Source organism: Cryptotermes secundus, unplaced genomic scaffold (assembly GCF_002891405.2).
Source record: "Cryptotermes secundus unplaced genomic scaffold, Csec_1.0 scaffold2579, whole genome shotgun sequence".
Lineage (NCBI taxonomy): Eukaryota > Metazoa > Arthropoda > Insecta > Blattodea > Kalotermitidae > Cryptotermes > Cryptotermes secundus.
In genome coordinates, this window is record NW_019732878.1 from 202,017 (window position 1) to 225,658 (window position 23,642).

The window sequence follows — 23,642 nt, forward strand, 5'->3', positions numbered from 1 at the left end:
GTAAGAAGGGACTGAAAAACCTCAGTCAGGATAAAAGGTCTCTGGGCAGAGATTTTAAACAAAAGTGCTAAGAATACCATGTTAACCCTTACTATCCCTAAGTACCCACTATGGGACTTTAACCCATGGCCTCACACAGAACATTCCACCACTGCACTTCTTACACGCGTTTATGATGCACCAAACTTTTAGTTTTGCTATGTTTAATCTCTTATATGGAAGGCTCGTGCCTCAAACTGAATCATCACGTTGCTTTGTCAAAATATAAATAATTTAAGTACTTGCAAGTAGTCTGACACAAAGAATTGACTCACAAGAGACCTGTCATTTCACTGCTTATGAATGGGGGGAAGGACATCAAGCAGAAGTGACATAGGACTTCTCTGTAGCTCAGATGTACTTATAACTATCAAGTCCAAAAAACTGTGATGCTTACAGCTCATTCATTCTTAGACTGCTGAATGGTGCTTCTTGCATTATATAAAGTAGATTCATACCAAGATTTCCATGCTTGTGTTTACCTTTATTTCAGTGGTAGGACCTTCATGACAAAGTAAGAATGGCCAAGTAAAATGTGTCAGGGTTCTCCACTACTTTTCTGGAGACCACGTGGCTTGAGAACTCAGGCAAACAAGGACTCAAGTCCACCGAGGGTTTTCTTGCTCCTTTCACGGCAGTTATCCAACTATAAGTGAAGAGAAATTTGGGTACTGTCACCAATATTTGGACATCCATGATGAAGGCCCTTACCCCTTCTCCTTCATAACAGTCCCTGAAATGTGCTTGTTTTTGGCCCTAATGGTATAGATTGGACATGATTTACCAGAATCTCTGAAAAAAATGCTGACACACATACACACACACCTCTCCCCCTGCTCTCTCTCCCTCTGGTCCTCACAGTCATGACAGTGTGGTCTGGTAAATGGATACTGACATTTCAGTGAAATACACTGTCACCATATTCAGGATACAAGTGGGAAAAATTGGGAAACTGGCAGGTTACAGATAAGTAGGGGGAAAGGAAACGAGTGTTAGACCACAGGCATATTTAGCTCACTTCTGGAGTGACAGCCACGATAGGGAAAGGGACATTTATATCCTGTTTGGTATGCATCTTACATGTACTTGAATTTGAATTTATTCACATTTCGTAAATCAAAGTACAGGATATGGAACAAGTCAAGTACAAATCTATATAAATAAAAATGTAAATGATCGTTTGTTACCCCTCGAAAATCTCTGAAAGTTCTTCACCAACTGTTTCGAAATTTTGACACAACGTTGCATTCGAATGCGCACATTTTTATATACCCATTATATAGATGTCACACCTGTGACAGGTAAAAACACGCGTCTTTTGAGAAACAGAATTGGAATTTGGAATTCAGAAGAGTCACCCCTATGGAAACGTTAGAACCGACCGTTGCATAGGAAGTAACAATAGCAATACTGTATTGAATCTCCATGGTTACGACGAATACATGGAGCGTTCCCACAGAGACAATGCAATAACAATGGGTCATTGCGTAGGAATCGTGGAATCAACAAAGCAGCATTTCCACGGTTATAACAAGGGCTGATTTGCATAGCAGCGGCCGAGGGTATTAAAGGGGATTGAATTCATTCGCCCAGTCAGTCTTGGAATAGCTGCCGCTGAAGAAGGTTGGAACCTAGACACCAAGAGATACAGAAGTATTGGCCGAGAGATTGTGTAACCAGTAACTCTAACACTGCAAGTGGCGATAATTGTAAAGTGTGCAAGTGAATTACAATAAAGATTCGCTATAATTAATACGGTGTAAAGTTATTTGTAGCGTGACATACCCAAACACGCTACATGCATTACTGACGTGTGCAACACATCACATCCACATTGGAATGAGCTGTGTCGTTTACCATAGCGTTCATTTCGTGAATATAGTTTATTTTTTCTTCTTTCATTGATTTTCATTTCGTTTTCCTGTTTTCCTTATTTTTCAGTGCAATTGGCAGTGGAATTGAGCTGTGTCGATTGATCTGCATTTGAATTGAAATATTTCGTTAGCATTTTTTATTTTTTTTTTGTTTCTTCTTTGTTTTCCAGGTCGTGTTCTTTCCTTTTATTAATGTTTTGCAATTTTATATGTTTTTGTTATAACTTTCTTTCTTCTTCTTTAGTGCAACCAATCTGCTTTAGTTCATCCAAATAATGCCTCGCAGAAGATCAAACTTAGGTCGTCGTGGAGGCGATACGTTCCTCCGAAACGTCGGTTAACACCACATATACACGGTACAAAATCCCTGAAGACTGCTTTCTTCATAGTCACCGCCGTGAAAGCCTCAAATCTTACAATAATAGTTTTGCTTGAAAAGTTAACAAGATTATAATACAGTATTATTACCATGCTAATTTGATACATAGAGCACAGTCTGCAAATAAGCAAAATGATACAGTAATATGCTTGGGAATACACTTTAGCTTAGAACTGAAACTAGTTACTGTTTGTTTACATTGAAATATTCATCTATGGATTAGGAGTAAGTAAGTAAGTAATGTTTCAATGCTGTTTTAAACTGCTTAATATTACCAGTTGCTTTTCTGATACTCTGAGGGAGGCTATTGAACACTTTAATGCCGAAGTAGTGAACTAAGTTTTGATATAGAGATAGATTTGCTGAATATTAGAAGTTGAGGTTTTGCCTCTTATTTATGTTATGGACGTCAAAATTTAAGTTGTACATGCTTTTGTTGTCTACCACAAACAAGAGGAGTGAGAGTATGTATTGTGAGTGAAAAGGTAATATTTTTAAGTTTTTAAATAAATCTCTGTTCTTGCCTCCTGTGATAATTCTAATTGCCTTCTTTTGCTTTCTGAAGTTTTTAGTGTTATCTGTAGAGCTTCCCCAGAATATTATTCCATAAGACATAGCAGAGTGAAAGTAGGCATAGTGAACCATCTTCATTACTTCCTGAGACATGTAGGGTTTAATAGACCTGAGTGCATAAAAAGCTGCACTTAGCACTTGTAGTACCTGCTCAATATGTACTTTCTAAGACAGTGTACTGTCTGTAAGTAATCCTAGGAATTTTGTGTCATGTGCTTTAAAAATTGTTTTATTAGCATAGCTTATATCCAGGTTAATTTGGGGTCCATTTTAGTTGTAAACTGTATGAGATGTGTTTTGTCAAAATTTAATGAGAGACTACGGGCTCTGAACTGTTTAATTAAGTATTCAAATATGGTTGTTATATCACTTATAAGATCTGTGGGGTTAGAGTTGGTAACTATTATACTAGTATTGGCTGCAAACAGAATTGGTTTAGATTTATTCTTAACAAAGTCTTGTAGGTCATTTAAATACAGAAGAAAGAGCAAAGGACCTAGTATGGATCCTTGTGGAATGCCATGCCTTACTTTACCACATTTTGAAGCTATCTGATGACTAAAGTTTATGTTTTTTATATCCACCCTTTGATATATATCCACAAGGTATGATTTAATCCAATTATTGACCTTACCATCCATACCGATGTAATTTGAGCAGCAAAATGTCACAATTAACACAGTCGAATGCTTTTACTAGATCACTGAAGATCCCACCTACTAGTAATTTTTTTATCAAGGGCACCTATGATTTCATTCCTTAGTTCATAGGTTGCTTTTTCTGTCATTAGATTATTCCTAAATCCAAATTGTTCTTTTGCTAGTATGTTGTTATTAATTACATGTTTGAGTAGTCTGTTATATATTACTTTTTTAAGGATTTTTGAGAAAATGGTCAGTATGGATATTGGTCTGTAGCTGGAAACATCTGTTCTATCACCATTTTTAAATAATGTTTTTACTAGATAGATAGTGGCTCAAATCATAACATTTCTGACTTGTATTTGAGAGGTGGTCAGTCTGAATCTCAAAAGGACACTGCTTACCCTAAACGAAGATGTCTGTGGCTTCTCCCAGTGTCTCCTGAGAAATACTAGGATAGTATCTCAAACTGAACCACAAATGTTTCTTTCCTCATCCTTTCCAGCAAGTATTCAATTTTACAATATTATATTTAAGCATCCTGTTGCACTCCACACGACAAATGATACAAACTCCGTCCTAAGTGCAAACAATATACATTTATATGTCTTTGATCTTGTTCTTTCTACACTACATGTTTCGGCCTCTATCGGCCATCATCAGGTGTATACTCTTAACGTTTCTGCCACACTGAACCCAGTCTAAAACTTAACATTTAAAAACACAATGTCACATTCTTCGTATTATCAACATCTACATCGTTGATATGTGTCTGGTATGTAGATTATGTTGCACACGTCAAACCCGATATTCTTGTAGTAGCACTCTAAAAATCTTTAGTTATGATGTTTTTAAAACCTTTTAAAATTTTTCTCTAAATTTTAAATTTAAAATTTAAAATTCTTAGGGTTACTCGCCCTATGTCTAAGTGCTGGAGCGGCTAGTTCTTGTTTTCACACTGTACAGGTGTTATTTAATGTAGTCTTCTTGTGTGAGTGCCGCTGCTTGTCTGTACTACGTGTCTACATATTCAATTATTCACTACTCATCCTACTATTCAAAGGTTTATAATTTGAACTACTGACAGCATCTCTGTATATATATCTGTGTGTGTGTGTGTGTCCATGCGCGTGCCTACACTAGCTCTATTTAAAAAAAATTGCATCTGCCTGTTTGATCTTTATACATTTCCACAGCATTCCACAGATTTTAACCAAAACTGGCATGGTGGTAGAAGGCCTCCCTGGGGTGGTTTCAGACACCTGTAAAAATATACATGGGGTTGATCCAGCCAACACTTCCTCATTACTTCATCTGTAGGAAAGGAACTGGGATTGTGAGAATGTGACCACTGACATGATCCTGGGGAAAACTGAAACTATTGTTCACATCTAGAGTGTGACTACAGATGGGGACTGGATTGGTGAATGGATTTATTGACACCTTATACACACGACTCAGAACTACAAGCAATTACAGCGCCACCACTAAAAGAAAAAAGAGGTAAAGTTACCCTTGTAACAGGCCATGGAGGCCCATATGGTTTGAGGGGTCGAGGCCCCACATTCTTTAGACAATCAACCCACAGATGGTGGTGAGGCTGTCAGCCCTACATGCTGGCCACCCTTTAACCCCAAGAAGATTCCTGGTACTCATTTCTGTTACAGGCTGTGTTGACCCCAGGGCCATATTTTGGCTGGAAGGATTACGTCAACTGGGAAATTGGAAATTGAACCTGTGACCTTCCAACTTGTACTATAGTGCCTCAACCAACTAAGCTACTGCACACCCTCCAGCGCCACCACCAATCTCCACAATTAACAAGTCGCCACAGCATCTGCTAAGCTTTTTCCAGCATGTTGTATCTTCACCAGCCATTCCCTGGCAATGGCTTCTAACAACGGAGGTTCTTCAACTTTACATGCTTAGGCTCTATCTTTGCAGCATCCTGTACAGAACTGCCTAATAACTTACTTTTCCCCTGCTTATAACATCGCAGCACAGACCACATAAGAACACCCAGTTTCCAACAGTAACTCTATTTGTTGGCATGGGAACATGTTTACCAAATCATTGCTTACAGAGTCACCGCTTAGCAACAGGTTTACATACCACACTATCTTGTGATGTTACTGCGATATGGAGAAAACCCCAAAGTATCATCTGCTCTTCCTAGATTTATTAAATTTTTTTATGCATGTGCATTATGCCCAGGCAATGCCAAGCAGATCTAATAAACTACAGATGTAAGTATGCAAACATCCAAAAACAGATAGAAATCACTGTTCTGTTCTACACAGCTAGCTGGCTCAAACCATAATGTTTCTGACTTGCATTCAAGAGGTGATCAGTCACAATCTCACTGGGACACTGACTATCCTAACTGAAGTTGTCTGTAGTTTCCTAACTCTTTTCAGGCAAATGCCAGGATGGTACCTACAGGGTTGGGCACAGAAACTTCCTTTTTGTGAAGATGCACTGTAAAGGGAGGGGAGGTTGCAGAAAAGTGGGGATAGGCTCGGCGAACGCAGCAGTCATGGAAGTTTCTGTCTAATACCCCTCAGTAGGAAACATGAGGTGGACGAGTGAGCAGCGTGCATTTGCTGTTGAAGCCTATTCAACCATTCCTACGTGGCAGTGCAGCGTGTGTTCCGTACTCACTTCAGAATTAAGCACAGAGGTCCAGTTCTCGACCGGAAATAGATTGTTTTGTGGGCAGAGAACTTTAGGACAACAGGGAGTGTGGTGAAAAAATCATCATGACGACAACAGACCGTTATGATGGCAGAAAATGTGGAGGCAGTTCGACAGTCGATTTGGAGATCTCCAAGATGCTCCACTTGCAAACATGCAGTCGCCCTTGACATATCCAATCGTTCAATGCGCCAAATTCTTCACGAACATCTTAATTTCCATCCCTATAAGATGGTTGTTGTGCAAGAATTGTCACTACGTGATTTCCAGAACTGAATAACAGTGTGCAAAACGTTATTGGAAACTTTACCCCCTGACGCACTTTTTTTCTTTAGTGATGAGGCACATTTTCACCCACCCAGATATGTCAACAAGCAGAATAAGTGCTATTGGAGTGGTAACAATCCCAGAGAGCTCCATGAGAGGCCACTTCACAGTGATAAGGTGACAGTGTGGTATGCTTGTCGAGAGTTGGAGTTATTGACCCATATTTTTTTTGAAGAAGACAAGCATGCAGTTACTGTCAATTCACAGTGGTATGTGGACATGATTAAAAACTTTTTCGAACCAGCTCTTGAAGAAATGCAATTAGGAAATGTCTGGTTCCAAAAGGATGGTGCCACGGCCCACACAGCCTAAGCTTCGATGACAGTTTTGTGGGCAAAGTTCCCTGGACAGCTCATCTTACTTTGAGGTGACATCCCGTGGGCAGCGCACTAACCTGATCTAACGCCCTGTGATTTTTTTTATGGGGATACCTCAAGGCAGAGGTTTTCAAACATCGCCTCACAAACCTGCTTCAGCTGAAGAATGTTATTCGGGAGGAAGTAGCCAAAATTCCAGTGCACATGTTGGAACGTGCAGAGGGGAACTTCAGAAAACGGTTGCATCGGTGCACAGAGAACGGTGGCCACCACCTTCAAGATATTTTGCTTAAAACTACATGATTTAAAACTTTAAAGTAGGTTCTTTCATTAGCTAAAATAAATTGTCTATCAGCAATAATTTTTCTTTTATTCACCTTCAAAGAAAGGAAGTTTCTGCACCCCACCCTGTACAATTACACCACAACTTCCTACCACATCCTTTCCAATAATTATTCATTATATCATTCAGTGCGTTATACTGTGAACTAGTGACAGCAACGCTGCTTAAACTCTAAACATTAATATGCCAACATCAACTGTAAGATGGAAATCTCTGTGACGAGCACAGGAACACTAAGAAACCTCCAACAGATGAGGCCAACAAATGTGTGTGTGATCTGTAACCAAGTCACAGAATGACAAATACCTACTTGATAAGCTGATGCTATGATAAAAGATAAACTTCCTGGAAGCTAGCAGCAAGCAGTATTGGTGACCTAAAGGAAAGCAACTGCAGTGTTGTTTGTTCTATTCAAAACAAAAATGAGCATACACATTACCAATGTGAAACATGTGACACTGACCTGTGTATCACATTCTTTAAGGACTGTCACACTAAAGTGAATCTGTGAGAACAGTATCTTCATGCGGGACAATCACAGGTGAACACTATTTTGATCTGTTATCTTATAAGAGGTTCATACTTGGGTTCCTTGCACAAAACAAATTACTGGTAATTTTTTAATTTTTTTTAAGATTGCCATCTTTGTTTTGTTTGCTTTATGAAAATGTTTATTTTATATTCTCATCATCAGTTCTTCCAGAGAAATTTGTATTTTTAGAGAAGGGGACACAATTTTAATTTAATGTCTCCATTTAATGTAGCTGTGTGTGGCAATAAAAGGTAAGGTGAAAGGTAAAGTTGTTCCTGTGCTTAACTAATTAAGCACTACACCATGGAGGTGTATTAGGGAGTGGATGTATAGATCCACATTTTCTTGACCTCAGCACTAGCTGGGGGTGAGTGGTCAGCTTCACACCCCTGCCACTTTACCCCTGGGGAAAGAGCCCCCCCCCCGGTACCAATTGGATAAGAGACTGCGTGAGCCCCTGAACCGGTCTGGAATACATGGAGAAGTGAAAATTTTTGGCCCCACCGGGACTTGAAATCGAACCCCTCAGTTGTCCAGACCACAGCCAATCGCTATACAGACTGTGGTATCCCGGCTCCCTGTATAAGAAGAACTTAAATTTGACAAAAGTTAATGGGTCCCTTGTCAACATGGCATAGCATATTTTCTGGTTGTGGACAGAGATGACGACTTAGAGGTATGGAAGGTAGCTATGAAATTACTTAATAAACAGTGACAGACAGTAGCTGAGCAGTGGTCTTTGGGGTTAATTGGGAAGCTAACCCTACCTTACCATAAAAAAGCATATTGTGAAATGCAACACAGACAATGGACTCGTACAAATTCCTTCACATGAGCAAAGCAACTGAAAAATTTCACAAGACTGGAATTCTGAAAGCGATGAGTCTCTGTATGACATGATCAATGAATACTGTAGAAAGAGATTCAGAGGGGTGAGAGGTCAATTCAGACAAGAGCAGAATGAACAGCACACACACATTTCTCTATGGAAAATAGAATGCTAAACATTTTCAGATATGCAGGAATCAGATCAGAATTTCAGAGGACGGAGATTATTACACAAAGTTTAATGTGCATAATATCAAGAGATCATTCATGTTATATTGCTTTTAATGTGCATGCTCTAACTCAGGCTTATCACTCAATTACTCTCCTAACGTTTATTGTAAAACATAAAGATCAAAATATATAGGACTATAATTTTACTACATGCTTTGTGCAGGTGCAGAATTCAGTACTGAACACAGGGCAAAGAAAAATGTCAGAACCTAATGGGCAGAAGTAACAGAAGGACGGAGAAAACTGTACAATTAGATTAAAAATGCATTTAAGTTCTTGGGACTAGAGATAAATGGAAGGGCTGAGATCACTTGGGAAGCCTAGGCACATATTAAAACACATCTTAAAAATATAGCATAAGTGTATAATCCACATTTGCCTCATTCATGATCAGAGCATGTGGATGTCTCTTGTGTATAAGGTAATGAACCTTTAGGTTCCATCAAAAGCAAGATATTTCTGCAAGAGGTGGGTAGTTTGATGAAATCTAAAATCTGGTAAAAAATAATGGTATAAACACATACCTTCGTATATGCAGCTTCTGTCTCGGCAATCGTATGATCATATTTACTTCTTGCAGCTGTCATCTGGGACAGACTGGCATTAATCTGGGCCAGTCTGAATGACATCTTCTCGATCTCTCTTTGCAGTGTAATCTTTTCATCTTCCTGTTCATCAATCAGTTGCTGCAGTTCACTGCGCTTCCTCTTCATATCTTCAATACCTGCAAACATTTAATGTTATCTTACACAGTAACATGAGCCAACATTTAATGACATCCCACATCCTGCAATAAGACATGTTGAGATGATGAATAAAAGGGAGATTAAAAAATTCAAATAATTATGCAAAGATTAGGATGTCATGTGCCTATCAATCCTAGCACACTGTTAAAAACACAGGTATATTAGATTACATTTTCTTAATAATATACAAAGCTCACTCCAAAACTAATTCCTCTAAATTTTTCATTTGCATGAAGCATATAAAATGTAATGCTCTCAGGTGATAATTCAAATGTTAGTGCCAATATCTTGTTTCAATACTATGTTCCAGGTGGCTGGGCTGTATTAGTCTGTGAAAATAGAGAGTGACAGTGATATGCATATCAAGCAGTGGTGTGTTACTGAGTTCCTGAATACACAAAACATTGTGAGCACTGAAATTTGTGGCATCTGAAGAAAGTTTACAGGGGCATGACGGTCAACGTGAGCACAGTTAGGTAGTGAATTACCATGTCAGTGACAGTGGCAGTGGGCTGATGGACATACCAAGGTAGAACTACCACACCTAAAATCATACAGACTGTTAGGAGGTGCACTTATGTGCCGACCAACAGTCTGGTCAGTGGCTCATCAGAGCCATCGACAACCACAAGCTTCAATCAGGGACCAGGCTGAAGGCTACTGATGCCAGGAACCTGCCCAAGCCTGTTAAAGTAGCTCTCCGGACTAGGGATAAAATTGCCCAAAACCAGGAAGAGCTACTGAAATGGATTGCAGATCTTAATCCAGGACTCCATACAAAGAACTGGAGGGTGTTGGACAAGCAATCTGAGTCGAAAGGCCAAAGGCCTATACTATTCATAGACCGGAACTCCTATACTATTATACAGAGGACTGGTTATAAAATATTTACAGGACTCTCACAGGGGACTGTTAAGGTGCTGGACGATCCTGAAGTTCGGCGCCGGGCAGAACCCGTGACAGACACTGTATCTTCTAACTCAGTCTCTGAGGAGGAAGGGGATGATGTACCCAGCCCCTCAGATGACCGAAGTAAAATGGATCAGGGGACCTCTTCACATGGAACCCAGTCCGAGATAGAGGAGGGACATAAGATGGAAGTTGATACCTCCTCAATTGGAAGAGATCATGAGATTTCTTCAGATCAACCTGCACCACAGTAAAGCTGCCACGGCAGCTCTGTGCAACATCTAGCTGAGGGCAAGGCAGACATAGCACTTATTCAGGAACCTTGGTTATACAAGGGTCGAATAAGGGGCTTAAACAATATGGGGGGAACAGTTTACTCTGTTGCACCCAGTAATAATGCAAGATCTTGTGTTTATATCAGGAATCATGTTAATGCCTTGCCTTTGCTGGAGCTCTGTTCTAGGGANTTCTGGTGAGTTCGAACCTGAATATTCTAATAAACCATGGTAACGAACCTACCTTTGTGGTTTGCAATAGGAAGGAGGTTATTTATTTGACACTTGGGACTAATAACATAGAAAACCTGGTAAGTAATTGGCATGTATCTGATGAGCCGTCTCTATCGGATCATAGATATATATGCTTTAAAATAAGTAACATCACAGTAGATCAAACTACTTATAGGAATCCTAAGAGAACCAACTGGGAGCCTTACAAAGACCCAAAGGTAAATCCGGAGGCCATCTTGTGTAATATACACACAATAAAGGATGTTGATCGGTCCATTGACCAGTTGCAACGGGCTATTATCTCGTCCTTTAATCAGAATTGTTCGGCTAGGACCACTCGCGGACCAAGGAGTACACCTTGGTGGAATAAACAGCTGAGTGGGCTTAGGATCAAAAGAAGAAGGCTGTTTAATACAGCTAAAAGAACAGGGCAGTGGGACACCTATAAGGAAGCCCTGACCTGTTACAAGAAAGAAATAAAGAAAGCCAAGCACTCCTCATGGAGGGGGTACTGCCAGGAGATCAATGATGTACTGGGCAGTGCCAGACTCATGAGAATCATGGCAAAACAGGCGACCAATAAGGTCAGCACAATGAAGCTGCATAACGGACAGTATACTCAAACAGGAAGGGAGATGCTGAATGAATTATTCAGAGTTCACTTTCCTGATTCAAAATTGATTGACAAATTGGACAATGGACAGGGTCAGCGGAACCTGGACACTTCCAAAGCAAGATGGACAGGGCAGACTGCGACCTGGCCAAAGTCATGGTTAATCAATCAAAAATACATTGGGCACTGAACACTTTCAGACTATTTAAATCAGCGGGTATGGATGGAATTGTACTGGCACTTTTGCAACATGGGACAGAACGTTTAGTTCCACACCTATGTCACATATATAGAGCCTGCTTGGTATATGGTTTTATCCCCACAGCCTGGAGGCAGGTTAAGATGATGTTTATTCCAAAGCCCGGGAAACTTGATTATACCAAGGCTAAGGTTTATCGCCCTATCAGCCTGTCGACTTTCCTTTTGAAAACGCTGGAGAAACTAGTGGATAGGCATGTTAGGGATGGGGTATTGAGGACATGTCCTCTACACCAAAACCAACATGCCTACCAAACAGGTAAATCTACCAAAAGTGCACTACACAATGTGGTAACATGCATAGAAAGTGCAACTGAACACAAGGTTATTGCCTTAGGAGCATTCCTTGATATAGAGGGAGCCTTTGATAGAACCTCATTTCATGTAATCAAACAGGCTGCTGGAAGGCATGGCACAGAGCCCGCAATATGCAGATGGATCAATGCTATGCTGGAAAGCAGAATCATAGCTGCTACATTATCGGGAGAAACCCTGGGGGTGTCTGCGTCTAGGGGATGTCCACAACAGGGGGGCGTACTTTCACCTCTGCTGTGGAGCCTCGTTGTCGACGATCTCCTGTGGGGATTTAATGATGATGGGTATTATACAGTAGGATATGCTGATGACTTCCTTTCTACCCTATCAGAATGTCTTTAGTCAGCTCTTTACATGGTCCAACGATGGTGTGAAAGAACAGGTCTCTCCATCAATCCCAACAAGACGATAATCATACCGTTTACTAGGAGGAGAAATGTAAAGGGTCTTAAGGAACCGATTCTCTTCAATAAGACAATCCAGCTCTCCAGTGATGTCAAGTACCTTGGTCTAATATTAGACAAGGGACTGACATGGAAAAAGCAGCTGGACAAAGTCATTAACAAAGCCTATAAGGCTTTTTGGACATGCAGGGGCATGTTTGGTAAAACTTGGGGACTACAGCCACACGTTGTACGTTGGATATATACTGTGGTTGTGAGACCTATAATTACTTATGGTGTCACAGTATGGTGGCCCAGAGTTAAATTCAAGACAAGCAAGACAGAACTTGGCAAATTGCAAAGGTTGGCTTGCTTAGGTATTACAGGAACATTTCGAACATCTCCAACAGCTGCACTGGAGATACTCCTTGGACTCCCCCCACTGCATCTACAGTTGGAGGCAGAGGCCAGGGCAGGAAACTACCGTCTCCAGGGCAGTGATCAATGGAAACATAGATCCGATGGTTTTGGGCATGCATACATAACACAGGACATGAAGAAAGAACCCATATTACAAATGAGGTCTGACAAAATGATACTGATACATGCACATGAAAACCCCTTCACAGTCAGATTTCCTTACAGGAGTGATTGGGAAGACGGGTTTCGGCCCGATAGAAAAGGGGGACTGATCTGGTATACAGATGGTTCCAAGACACATAGAGGCACTGGAGCTGGTGTGTACTGCCATGGTACGAGGCGAAAACTTAGTTTCAGCCTTCGGCGGTACACGACAGTATTCCAGGAAGAAGTATATGCCATTAAAGCATGTATTATGGAGAATTTAGATAGGAACTATAGAAATAGGAACATCTACATTCTATCTGACAGCCAAGCAGCACTCAAAGCACTTGACAAACACCAGATCAATTCAAAATTGGTCTGGGATTGCCACCAAACCCTCATGGAACTGGCCAAACATAACAGGGTACAACTGATATGGGTGCCGGGGCATGAGGGTATTGCTGGAAATGAAGCAGCAGACCAATTAGCTAAAATTGGAGCTGAACATCCATTCATAGGACCTGAACCAGCCTGTGGCATCTCTCTAGAAGTTGCCAAACAGGCAATCAGGGACTGGACTAACAGAAAACATAAGAAATACTGGGAATCCTTAACTGGACTCAGGCAAGCTAAGGGACTCATACGAGGACCTTCTGATAAAAGAGCGAAGGAACTGTTGAAGCTCAACAGGAACCAGTTACGATGGGTGGTAGGACTACTTACAGGACACTGTCACCTCAAAGGACACCTGTTCAAATTGGGACTAAGTGACAGTCCCACTTGTGAGTGGTGTCAGATAGAAAATGAAACAGCCACACACGTCCTGTGTGAATGTGAGGCTTTAGCTTCTTTAAGACTACATCACTTGGGTCAGTACTTTATGGAACCAAGTGACTATTTCGACGCCCCCACGTCCAAAATCTTGCGCTTCATCTGAAGCGTGGGATTGCTGAGGGAATAATTAAAAAAAGGGAAGCACAATGGGCCACTGAGGTCTAAGTGCAAGGGCCGAGCAGGCCTACCTTTTCATACATACATCTATATGAGTCCTCCAATAAAATGGGTTATCAACTGTCAGACCACAGAATTTTGTCCCCATGTATTATATTTAAATTGATTATGGAACCAGTCTTAGATATAAATTGCATAAATTGTGCCTCATCAACATTTACTCACAACAAATTAGTAGAGAACCATCATTACATATCTTGAAAAATTTTATTAACACTACTATTACATTTTATATGGTTAAGGCTAGCAATAATTATACTAGTGTCATCAGCAAATGAAACAATTTCAGCATTATCATTTACTGTTTCTTGAAAGACATTAATGTAAAGAAAAAAAGGAATGGACAAAGTACTGATCCCTGTGGGACACCATGCTTTATCTCTCCCCAATTTGAATAGGAGTTAGGGGAATTACTGTTTAAGATCACCGTTTGGTATATACCCTCTAAGTAAGATTTAATTAGTTTAAGATATGTTCGTGTTATTCCACAAAACTCTAATTTTGTTAATAAAAAACTGTGATTAACACAATCAAAAGCTTTCTGTAAGTCACAAAAGATGCTCCAACCATCATTCTGTTATTTAACGCATTTAACATATTGTGACGTGGATGACATAGCGGGAGGTGGGGGTCGCGTGAACTCTGTGATCTCACTGTGGCCTGTCGCCCTCGCCGTTGGCTGTGCTTTTGCCGTCGTCATTGTGTGTGATGTCGCCCTCGCCATCACTGGTCACTGGGCTTTTGCTGTCGTCTTTTGCTGGGCAGTCACCCTCACCCTTGGCAGTGCTCTCGCCATCGTCGTGTGTGATGTCGCCCTCGCCCCTCGCTTGTGCATCAAAAACGATTTGGACGTTGACGATAACTTTTATAACAAGAGTTACCCAGAAAACATGGGAGATGGCACGAAACACTCCCGAGACTGGTCCACCAGCGACTGCTTTGAGTGGATCAGAAGATGGGTACGTGAGAAGATCACAGCAAACGTCGAGGGTGATAGCTCAGCAAACGATGATCTCAACAGCCCAGTGACCAGCGATGGCGAGAGCACAGCCAGCGGCGAGGGCGACATCACACACAATGACGACGGCGAAAGCACAACCAATGGCGAGGGCGACAGCCCAGTGACGGGCCACATCAAGATCACAGAGTTCACGCGACCCCCACCTCCCGCTACGTCATCCACGTCACAATATCTTCATTCAATCTATCTGAAGCTGCATCTGTTGATGCAGAAGTTCTGAAATTACATTGTTCCTCTACTAAAATGTTATAAATTTCAATACGTTGCAAAAGTCTTTCATATAAGACTTTTTCAGAGACCTTAGAAAATGAAGTTAATAAAGAGATCAGTCTGTAATCAGACATGATTTTCTTATCATCCTTCTTGAATAATGGATTCACAATAACTACTTTAAACGAATAGGAAATGTTCTAGATACAGGGTGGGGCGCAGAAACTTCCTTTTTGTGAACACGCATTGTGAAGTTAGGGAAGGTCGCAGAAAAGTGGGGATAGGCTTGGCGAACGCAGCAGTCACGGAAGTTTCTGTCTAATACCCTCAGTAGGAAACATGAGGTGAACGAGTGAGCAGCGTGCATTTGCTGTTGAAGCCTATTTTTCGAACAACCATTCCCATGTGGCGGTGCAGCGTACGTTCAGTACTCACTTCGGAATTAAGCACAGAGGTCCAGTTCTCGACCGGAAATAGATTGTTTTGTGGGCAGAGAACTTTAGGACAACCGGGAGTGTGGTGAAAAAGTCATCATGACGACAACAGACCGTTATGATGGCAGAAAATGTGGAGGCAGTTCGACAGTTGATTTGGAGATCTCCAAGATGCTCCACTCGCAAACATGCAGTCGCCCTAGACATATCCAATCGTTCAATGTGCCGAATTCTTCACGAACATCTTAATTTTCATCCCTATAAGATAGTTGTTGTGCAAGAATTGTCACTACGTGATTTCCAGAACTGAATAACAGCACGCAAAACGTTATTGGAAACTTTACCCCCTGACGCACTTGTTTTCTTTAGTGATGAGGCACATTTTCACCTACCCAGATATGTCAACAAGCAGAATATGTGCTATTGGAGTGGTAACACTCCCAGAGAGGTCCACGAGAGGCCACTTCACAGTGATAAGGTGACAGTGTGGTATGCGTTGTCGAGAGTTGGAGTTGTTGGCCCTTATTTTTTTGAAGAAGAAAATCATGCAGTTACTGTCAATTCACAGCGGTATGTGGACATGACTAAAAACTTTTTCGAACCAGCTCTTGAAGAAATGCATCTAGGAAATGTCTGGTTCCAACAGGATGGTGCCACGTCCCACACAGCCCAAGCTTCGATGACAGTTTTGAGGGCAAAGTTCACCGGACGGCTCATCTCGCTTTGGTGACATCCCGTGGGCAGCACACTCACCTGATCTAACACCCTGTGATTTTTTTATGGGGATACCTCAAGGCAAAGGTTTTTAAACATCGCCCCACAAACCTGCTTCAGCTGAAGAATGTTATTCGAGAGGAAGTAGCCAACATTCCAGTGCACATGTTGGAACGTGCAGCGGGGAACTTCAGAAAACGGTTGCATCGGTGCACAGAGAATGGTGGCCACCACCTTCAAGATATTTTGTTTAAAACTACATGATTTAAAACTTTAAAGCATGTTCTTTCATTAGCTAAACATAAATTTTGTCTATCAGATATAATTTTTCTTTTATTCGCCTTCAAGAAAAGGAAGTTTCTGCGCCCCACCCTGTATTACAGATTCATTACAAATATAAGTTAAAGGAGAACTGATAAAAGGAGCATTGACCTTTAATATTTTTGTAGAAATTTCATCGCACCCAAGTGGATTGTTTATTATTAAAGACCTGATAATTCTTTCAATCTCTTTAGTGAATGTATTATTAAATTTTATATTAGGAAAAGAATTGTGTTATAGTTTAGACTAACTTCCTTCAGGCCACATCAATAAAAGTAAGGACATTGCCTTATGACNAAAAAGTTTAGAAAAGTAATATTTTGGATTTTTGTTATTACTACAACCTTTTATGTTGCTATATCTAATGTCCTGAATAATCTTGAAGCTGTTGATAGAAAAATGTATTAAAAGCTTCAGGAGAATTTCGATATTTACTAATTGTATGTCCCTTCAGTCTGGTTCTAATTTTATAATATTCCAAATTGTTTTCATTTTATTAGTAGAGTTAGTTACCTGGTTATTGTACACTGACCTCTTAGCTTCCTTAATCACACTTGATAAAGTGTTGTTGATAGTACTTTTTAAGTTGATATCATTACTGTCCCTACTAAGTAAATAAAGATGTTTACGATTACAGAAAATCCTTATAGCGGTTTTTATCCAATAATTTTTATTACTTCTCTCGATTATTTTTGAAGGGAAAACTTGTATAAAATATTTTTAAATAATTATTAAGGGTCATATTAGATAACAAGTCTACATCCATGTTATCATTGTTACCAAAACTGCTGTCCCAGGATTCATAATTTAGATTCATTTTAAAATCTTTTATAGAAATTTATGTATGTTTCTGACAATATATTTAAACAATTGTAGATTTACATCTTTTACTGTTAGCAATTGAGCATCATGATCTGATAACCCAATTATACATAGGAGAAACTCTAGTGGGGAAATGTACTATAGCAGATAAATTATAGGACAGTAACATAGCATCAAATTGTCTTTTTTATCACTGTTTATAAGATAATCTATATTTACGTCACCACATACTATAGTAAACATCAATTTGACTCCGTAAAGTGACTTGATAATGCTATCTAATCCAATACGAAAATAATTAAAATTACCATAAGGTGATCTGTTGACGGCAATTACACAAATATTAAGAATGGTAGATTCTAATTTTAGTGCACAAACCTCAATGTTTTGATCTTTACAATATTTACTCGGATTAATATTTAAATAGCTTTGGTTTTTATGCACAAAAACACAAACCCCCACCTTTTTCTATAAATTTTCCACAATATGTGGCACCGAGTTTGTAACCATTTAAATTAACCTGATAAAGTTCGAATTGTTTAAGATGGTGATCTGAGAAACACAAGATATCTAGAAAATTTGGAAACACACAGTTTATAACTCAGTAGTTTCTTTCTCAAACCACAGATATTCTGATGTATTATTAGTGGATTAATATCTATTGTTTATCATCTACTATAAAAAATCCTCTTTCCTTGTTATTGGAGTTTTCTTATGACTTCTGGATGCTTGAAGCACTTTAGCTGTTGAACCGTTACTAACTTCTGTAGAATTTTCCAAGTTTTCCGATTTTGTCCAGTCTTCTGTTATTCCTTTTACCTCACCGACAGATTCCTCTTGATCCGCCATGTTAGATATAGCTTCTTTATCGTCTGACACAGCTACTTTAAGATCTTTTATGATTATATTATCCTCACTTGAAGCATAACTTACCCCATCGTCAAATTCAGTTTTCCAATATAAACTGACTGGTTCCTCTATTTGTTTTTGAAGAGTAGTGGTAACAATATTAACTTTTCTTAACTCTATTTTTTCTTTGCCTACAATGTTCATATGCAGACCTTGTTCAGTAAAAAAAATACTTTTGAGATCTACTTTTACTACTGTGACATGCTTAAAAGGTTTCATAAAATTCACTAGTTTTCTATTAAAGGGTTTCACTTCACTATTCACACAAGACCAGCCAGATAAATCATATCAATGAGGCACTCATTAAAATAATGTTTGTATGACTATTAATTTCTACAAAATTTACTATGTGTTTTAATCCACCTTGAGAATATTTTTGCCAACATCATTTGTACCTCCCCCCCCCAAAAAGTTATGTCTTTGTTTGTTAAATATTCAATATCTTCCAAAACTGAAGCGACTGATGTTTCTATACATATTCCTGATTTCACAAAACCAGCAGTCTTGTAACTATCTTTAAGGTTATGTTTCATATTATCTTCACAGCCTTGGGCATGACTGTAGACGATGATCATGATTTTACGCCCTTGGTTTTGTTGAGCACTACTTTTAAATTTATGGTTTACATTCTACTTAATCGCTTCCACTGAGGTTACACCATTAATAATAATTGGAATCACATATGTTAAGTTGTTTATACATGACTGCTGAATTCTATGGTCATTATTATCAGTACAAAACTGAATAGGAAGTTTCCTTCCACCAAGTTCTTCTTGTGTTCTACCTTCATCCAGGTTATAAAGAACCTCAAAACGATTTGCAGTCCTTACAGTTGATGGCGAAGATTTTTTAAGTTAAGTGATATCTTCTTATGAAAATCTACATTTGATTTTGTCCAGCTTTTACTCTTCACAAACATGAATGTTACTTACAAAGTTAATAGAAAGTCCGTCGAGTGTAACAATTTGTAGGTCACTTCTTTATCACTTCTGCCTTACATGTTTCGGTTTGACACAACCATCATCAAAGGCACTTACTACAATTATGAAAACACTGTCGTTGTTTATGATGTTCACAGTTATGTTTGTTGTGTGGATGCTGCTACAATATGTTGACGTGTAAAAGCACAACACTTGCTAGGATAGTTGAGTACACTATCAATTCTCAATCATAAAACTTTGTGATTGATAGTGTAACGGACCAAAAATGAAACAACTAAAAAAAAAAAGAATGTTACTTCTTCATATTTATGTATATTCATCGGACCTGTATTCCCTGACGTATCATCTTGCATGAATTCTTTCTTCAAAGTGTTCATATCTTCTTGTAGAAGAGCAATAATTTGTCATGCAGATTTGAATTCCTGCGACACAGTTTCAAGTTTTACATTCAATAATGCACAATTAAAACAATTTACCACTATCGTCAATACCCACAGCCATAATACTTAACTGGCTTTTGGGAATATGAAGTGGGTAATTCCTTAAATAACTAAATAATTATCAACTGCTCTGGACTCTGTGTTTTGTGGTGTAATGTGGAATCAATACCATATTCTACTTGTAGATTATGTTCATCAGTGTCCGGTTGATACTGTTGCAGGTATTCCCAATTAGAACAGTCACAGGATTAAACTTCATTGCCTTCTGAACATAAACATGGATAAACAGATTCATGGATCTCATGAAATAAGTCATGGCACAATGAATATAAAACACCCGAAATACAGTAATTAACACGTTAATATACACTAAATAGAATAAAATGAAACTATAATTTAGTAGAAATGCAAGATACAATGGGTTCACAATATGATATACTTAAGAAACAATAAACAACATACATAAGGAAAAGGAAGAAACACTAAAAAACAAAAATAAATTTAAACAAGACAGAAAATCTACACACCTTATAGAAGATAATATATCATAATCATATAATAATGAAGTTACACTGTACAAATTCCATCAAGACACATTATCAAAACCAACTTAGGTGGCACACTTAAAAACAAGGAAGCTTTAATACAGGGCCCATGGCTATGAAATGGTTATCTGCTAGACACTGCCAACTCATGTGGCAATAACTAGGCAATCTAGAAGATTAATGTCTTCTGGGACATGACACCATGTAGTGCAGCTGAATATAACACAAGTTTTGGAGGAACCTGCTGCTTCCATCTTCACAGCAGATGCTTCTCCTTAAAGATGGTGGTAGCAGGTCACTCATCTATCCTGAAAATTAAGTCTATCTTCTACTCTTCTGCTCTGAAGGAGACAGTCTTTTCCTCCAAAACGTTGGTAACGTGTCACCAGAATACACACCACATCCCAAGACAGTAATCTTCATACACACTTCCCTGAGAATTTAAAATCTCGCTTTGTGCATGCTGGATTTCCCAATATTTCAATACACTTTGGTTCATGTGTTAGAAGTTAAAATATCGATACTTTGTTAGGAGCGGTTCCTCAGACACCCAACTACCTCATACCATCTCTTCTGCAATTTCGTGGAATTCATCTACAATTAGGGGTCGCAAATGGGATTCAATAACTTCAAATATTGTGTCATCGTCTCTAAATCGAAATACAGAATGTTCTACCGTCGAATATACGAAAAAAATAAACACCGATCTTCTGTGCAGGTTTCTTTCAAAAATCATTCGCACAGATTAAAATTTTATCTTCAATCGCATTTTCACACCCACCTTTAATAAGTTCCAAGTTATAAGTCTGGAGGGCGGCACCTTGTTGTGCCATATTAAAATATCCTTGTCCTTAAGTTCAGGCTAACATCCGGAATACTAAGCGTACTACACCGCCTACCTTCCTCCACTAACCCCGATTATGTACTTAATTGTTTTCACCTGCTCACCACCGCTTACCACACCCTCGCCCATATTCGATACGCTCAACTGCAACAACCTCAACAACAAAGCCAATCCGGCTATTGCCCTACCGACCCTTCGCTTCGCAATCACTATCACTATCATCAATATTAGACCAACAACATTTCCGTTAACCCCTACACAATACTGGTCAATACTCTTACATCATCAAATTTCCCCATTGCTCGCAAAATGTCTTTAAAGATTGTCTAGGTCGCTATTGTCACATTCCACTTCTCACAATCACACATACATCAATAAATATCCCCATTGCTCAGAAAATGTCTTTCAGGCCGGGCGCTCACAAAGGAAACTGGCAACCGCAACACAACCGCGATTCCCGAGAAATTTCGCCGATTTCAAGCAGCCAATTGGTTTCCAAATTAGCTGGCGCACACTGAGGAAACTTACGTTCGATTAGTTGCTCACAACATCTCAAGTGGGTGTGTTTGCCCGCCAATTTCGTGCACTTCTCATCTGCAATGTCAGAAAATAATATTGTTCCTGTAATGACATGGTGGTGGTTCAGACGGCGTAAGATGAGAATACAGGAGAAAAGGAAACATTGGGTGCACCCGTTCTTTCACTACAATTTAAACTCAGGTGTGTATATTGTTTCAAAATAATTTTTCCTGGATAAGTAACTGTGCAAATTATTTTACAGAATGAGCAATGAAAGTTTTTCCTTTGTGGGATCATTCCCACAGCGTCTGGCAGACAATCGTCACCCCTTTCAGAAAGTGCCAAACAGACAGCTGTGACCAAAGCAACGCAGTATTTATACACAAGTCAAAGTCAAAGCCATGTTGCGACTGACGGGAATCAGTCTGTCTGTCTTGGTGTCGAGCCCTGGCTGGGGCTCATGACCAGATACTACTTTTTAAGTGAAAGTTACAGTCCTGTCCGGGTGGGGCGCCCTCGCTGACGAGAGGTCGGGTCAGTCATTTGTCAGTCATAGTCGAAGTATTAGTTCATTGTCACTATGTACACTTATTTACAATTGAATCTTAATATCTAATGTGTATATTATATACCCCCCTCGTTGGAGTCTCCACCGTATCGTGGTGAGGGGGTTTGAGTATGCCAAGGACCCTGAGAGCTATACCAGCGGTAGCGTAGCTACTGGCAGGGCCTACCTTGCTGGACAGGTCAAAGGGTAGGCATCAGACGAAGAGAGTCACCAAAAACTGATGCCAGAAGCAGCGTCATCAGTAGCGACTTGAAGCACAGAGCAAATGATGCTCGAGATGGTTCGAGTTCGTATAGCAACAGGCGTGACCAGAGTGGATTGAACGGCTGCTGTACTGTGATGTGGAAAGCAAATGGAAAAACTACCACATTATCGCTTTCCCTGGATAGTCTCTTTCCAAAAACAGAGATACTATGTATGTGAGATGTTTCCTCTGGAGACAAAACAATCCGGAGGGAAACTACTCATCCAATCGGATCTCCGGCGGGGGGAGTGTTTCTAGAGGAAATGTCATGCAGGCGTTACAACAAGAAAAAGTGCGAAGATCAGAAGGAATATCATGGCTACAAGATTGGAACATGAAATGTAAGGACCTTGAATCAAGCAGGCAAATTGGAGAATTTGAAAACGGAAATGCAGAAGAATGAGGTGTCGTTCTAGGTGTCAGCGAGTGTCGTGGAAAGGACAAGGTGAAATTAGAAGTGGTGATTATACAGTATATTATTCCGGAGGTTACCGGGTTGAAACAGGTATGGCAATAGTGGTGCATAAAAGTGTAGTGAGGAGTGTTGCTAAGAAGATTGTTTGTAATGACAGAATTATTGCTCTGAAGTTAAAGGCGGAACCGGTAGATATACTGATTATGCAAGTGTACATGCCAACATCAGAGTATGAAGATGATGAAGTGGAAAAAGTGTATGACACAATTGAAGAAATTCTTCAGGTAAGATGGAAGAAGTGACACAAACAGCATCATATTGGGAGACTGGAATAGCACTGTTGGAGATGAACCATATCAGAATATTGTTGGATCACATGGACTAGGAAGACGGGAATCACAGGGGAAAATTCTTGTTGATTTTTTTTTAAGGAAATGGACTGATTGTCACCAACACATGGTTCAAGAAGCCAAAGAGAAGAATTTACACACGGAAGGCACCTGGGGATTTGAGGAGGCATCAGCTGGACTACATCCTTGTGAAACATCGATTCAGAAACAGTGTGAAGGATGTGAAAACGCTGCCTGGGGAGGGCAGATATTGAATCTG

The 23,642-nt window shown here is 39.7% G+C and overlaps 1 protein-coding gene across 4 annotated transcripts in view; it reads right to left on the minus strand.

Annotated features, from left to right (window-relative positions):
• The window catches only part of LOC111867852 (Sjoegren syndrome nuclear autoantigen 1), a 35,862-nt gene extending 14,152 nt beyond the window's left edge, over positions 1-21,710 (minus strand). For 3 of the 4 annotated variants that reach the window (XM_023858054.2, XM_033752834.1, XM_023858052.2), the window contains exons 1-2: positions 21,225-21,562; positions 9,303-9,502 (exon numbers count right to left, since the gene is read on the minus strand). In XM_023858054.2, the coding sequence (XP_023713822.1) occupies positions 9,303-9,502; positions 21,225-21,276 (252 nt within the window). In that variant the 5' untranslated portion in view covers positions 21,277-21,562. The other variant, XM_023858053.2, reaches the window with a different exon arrangement.
• Between the last annotated feature and the right edge of the window lie 1,932 nt (positions 21,711-23,642).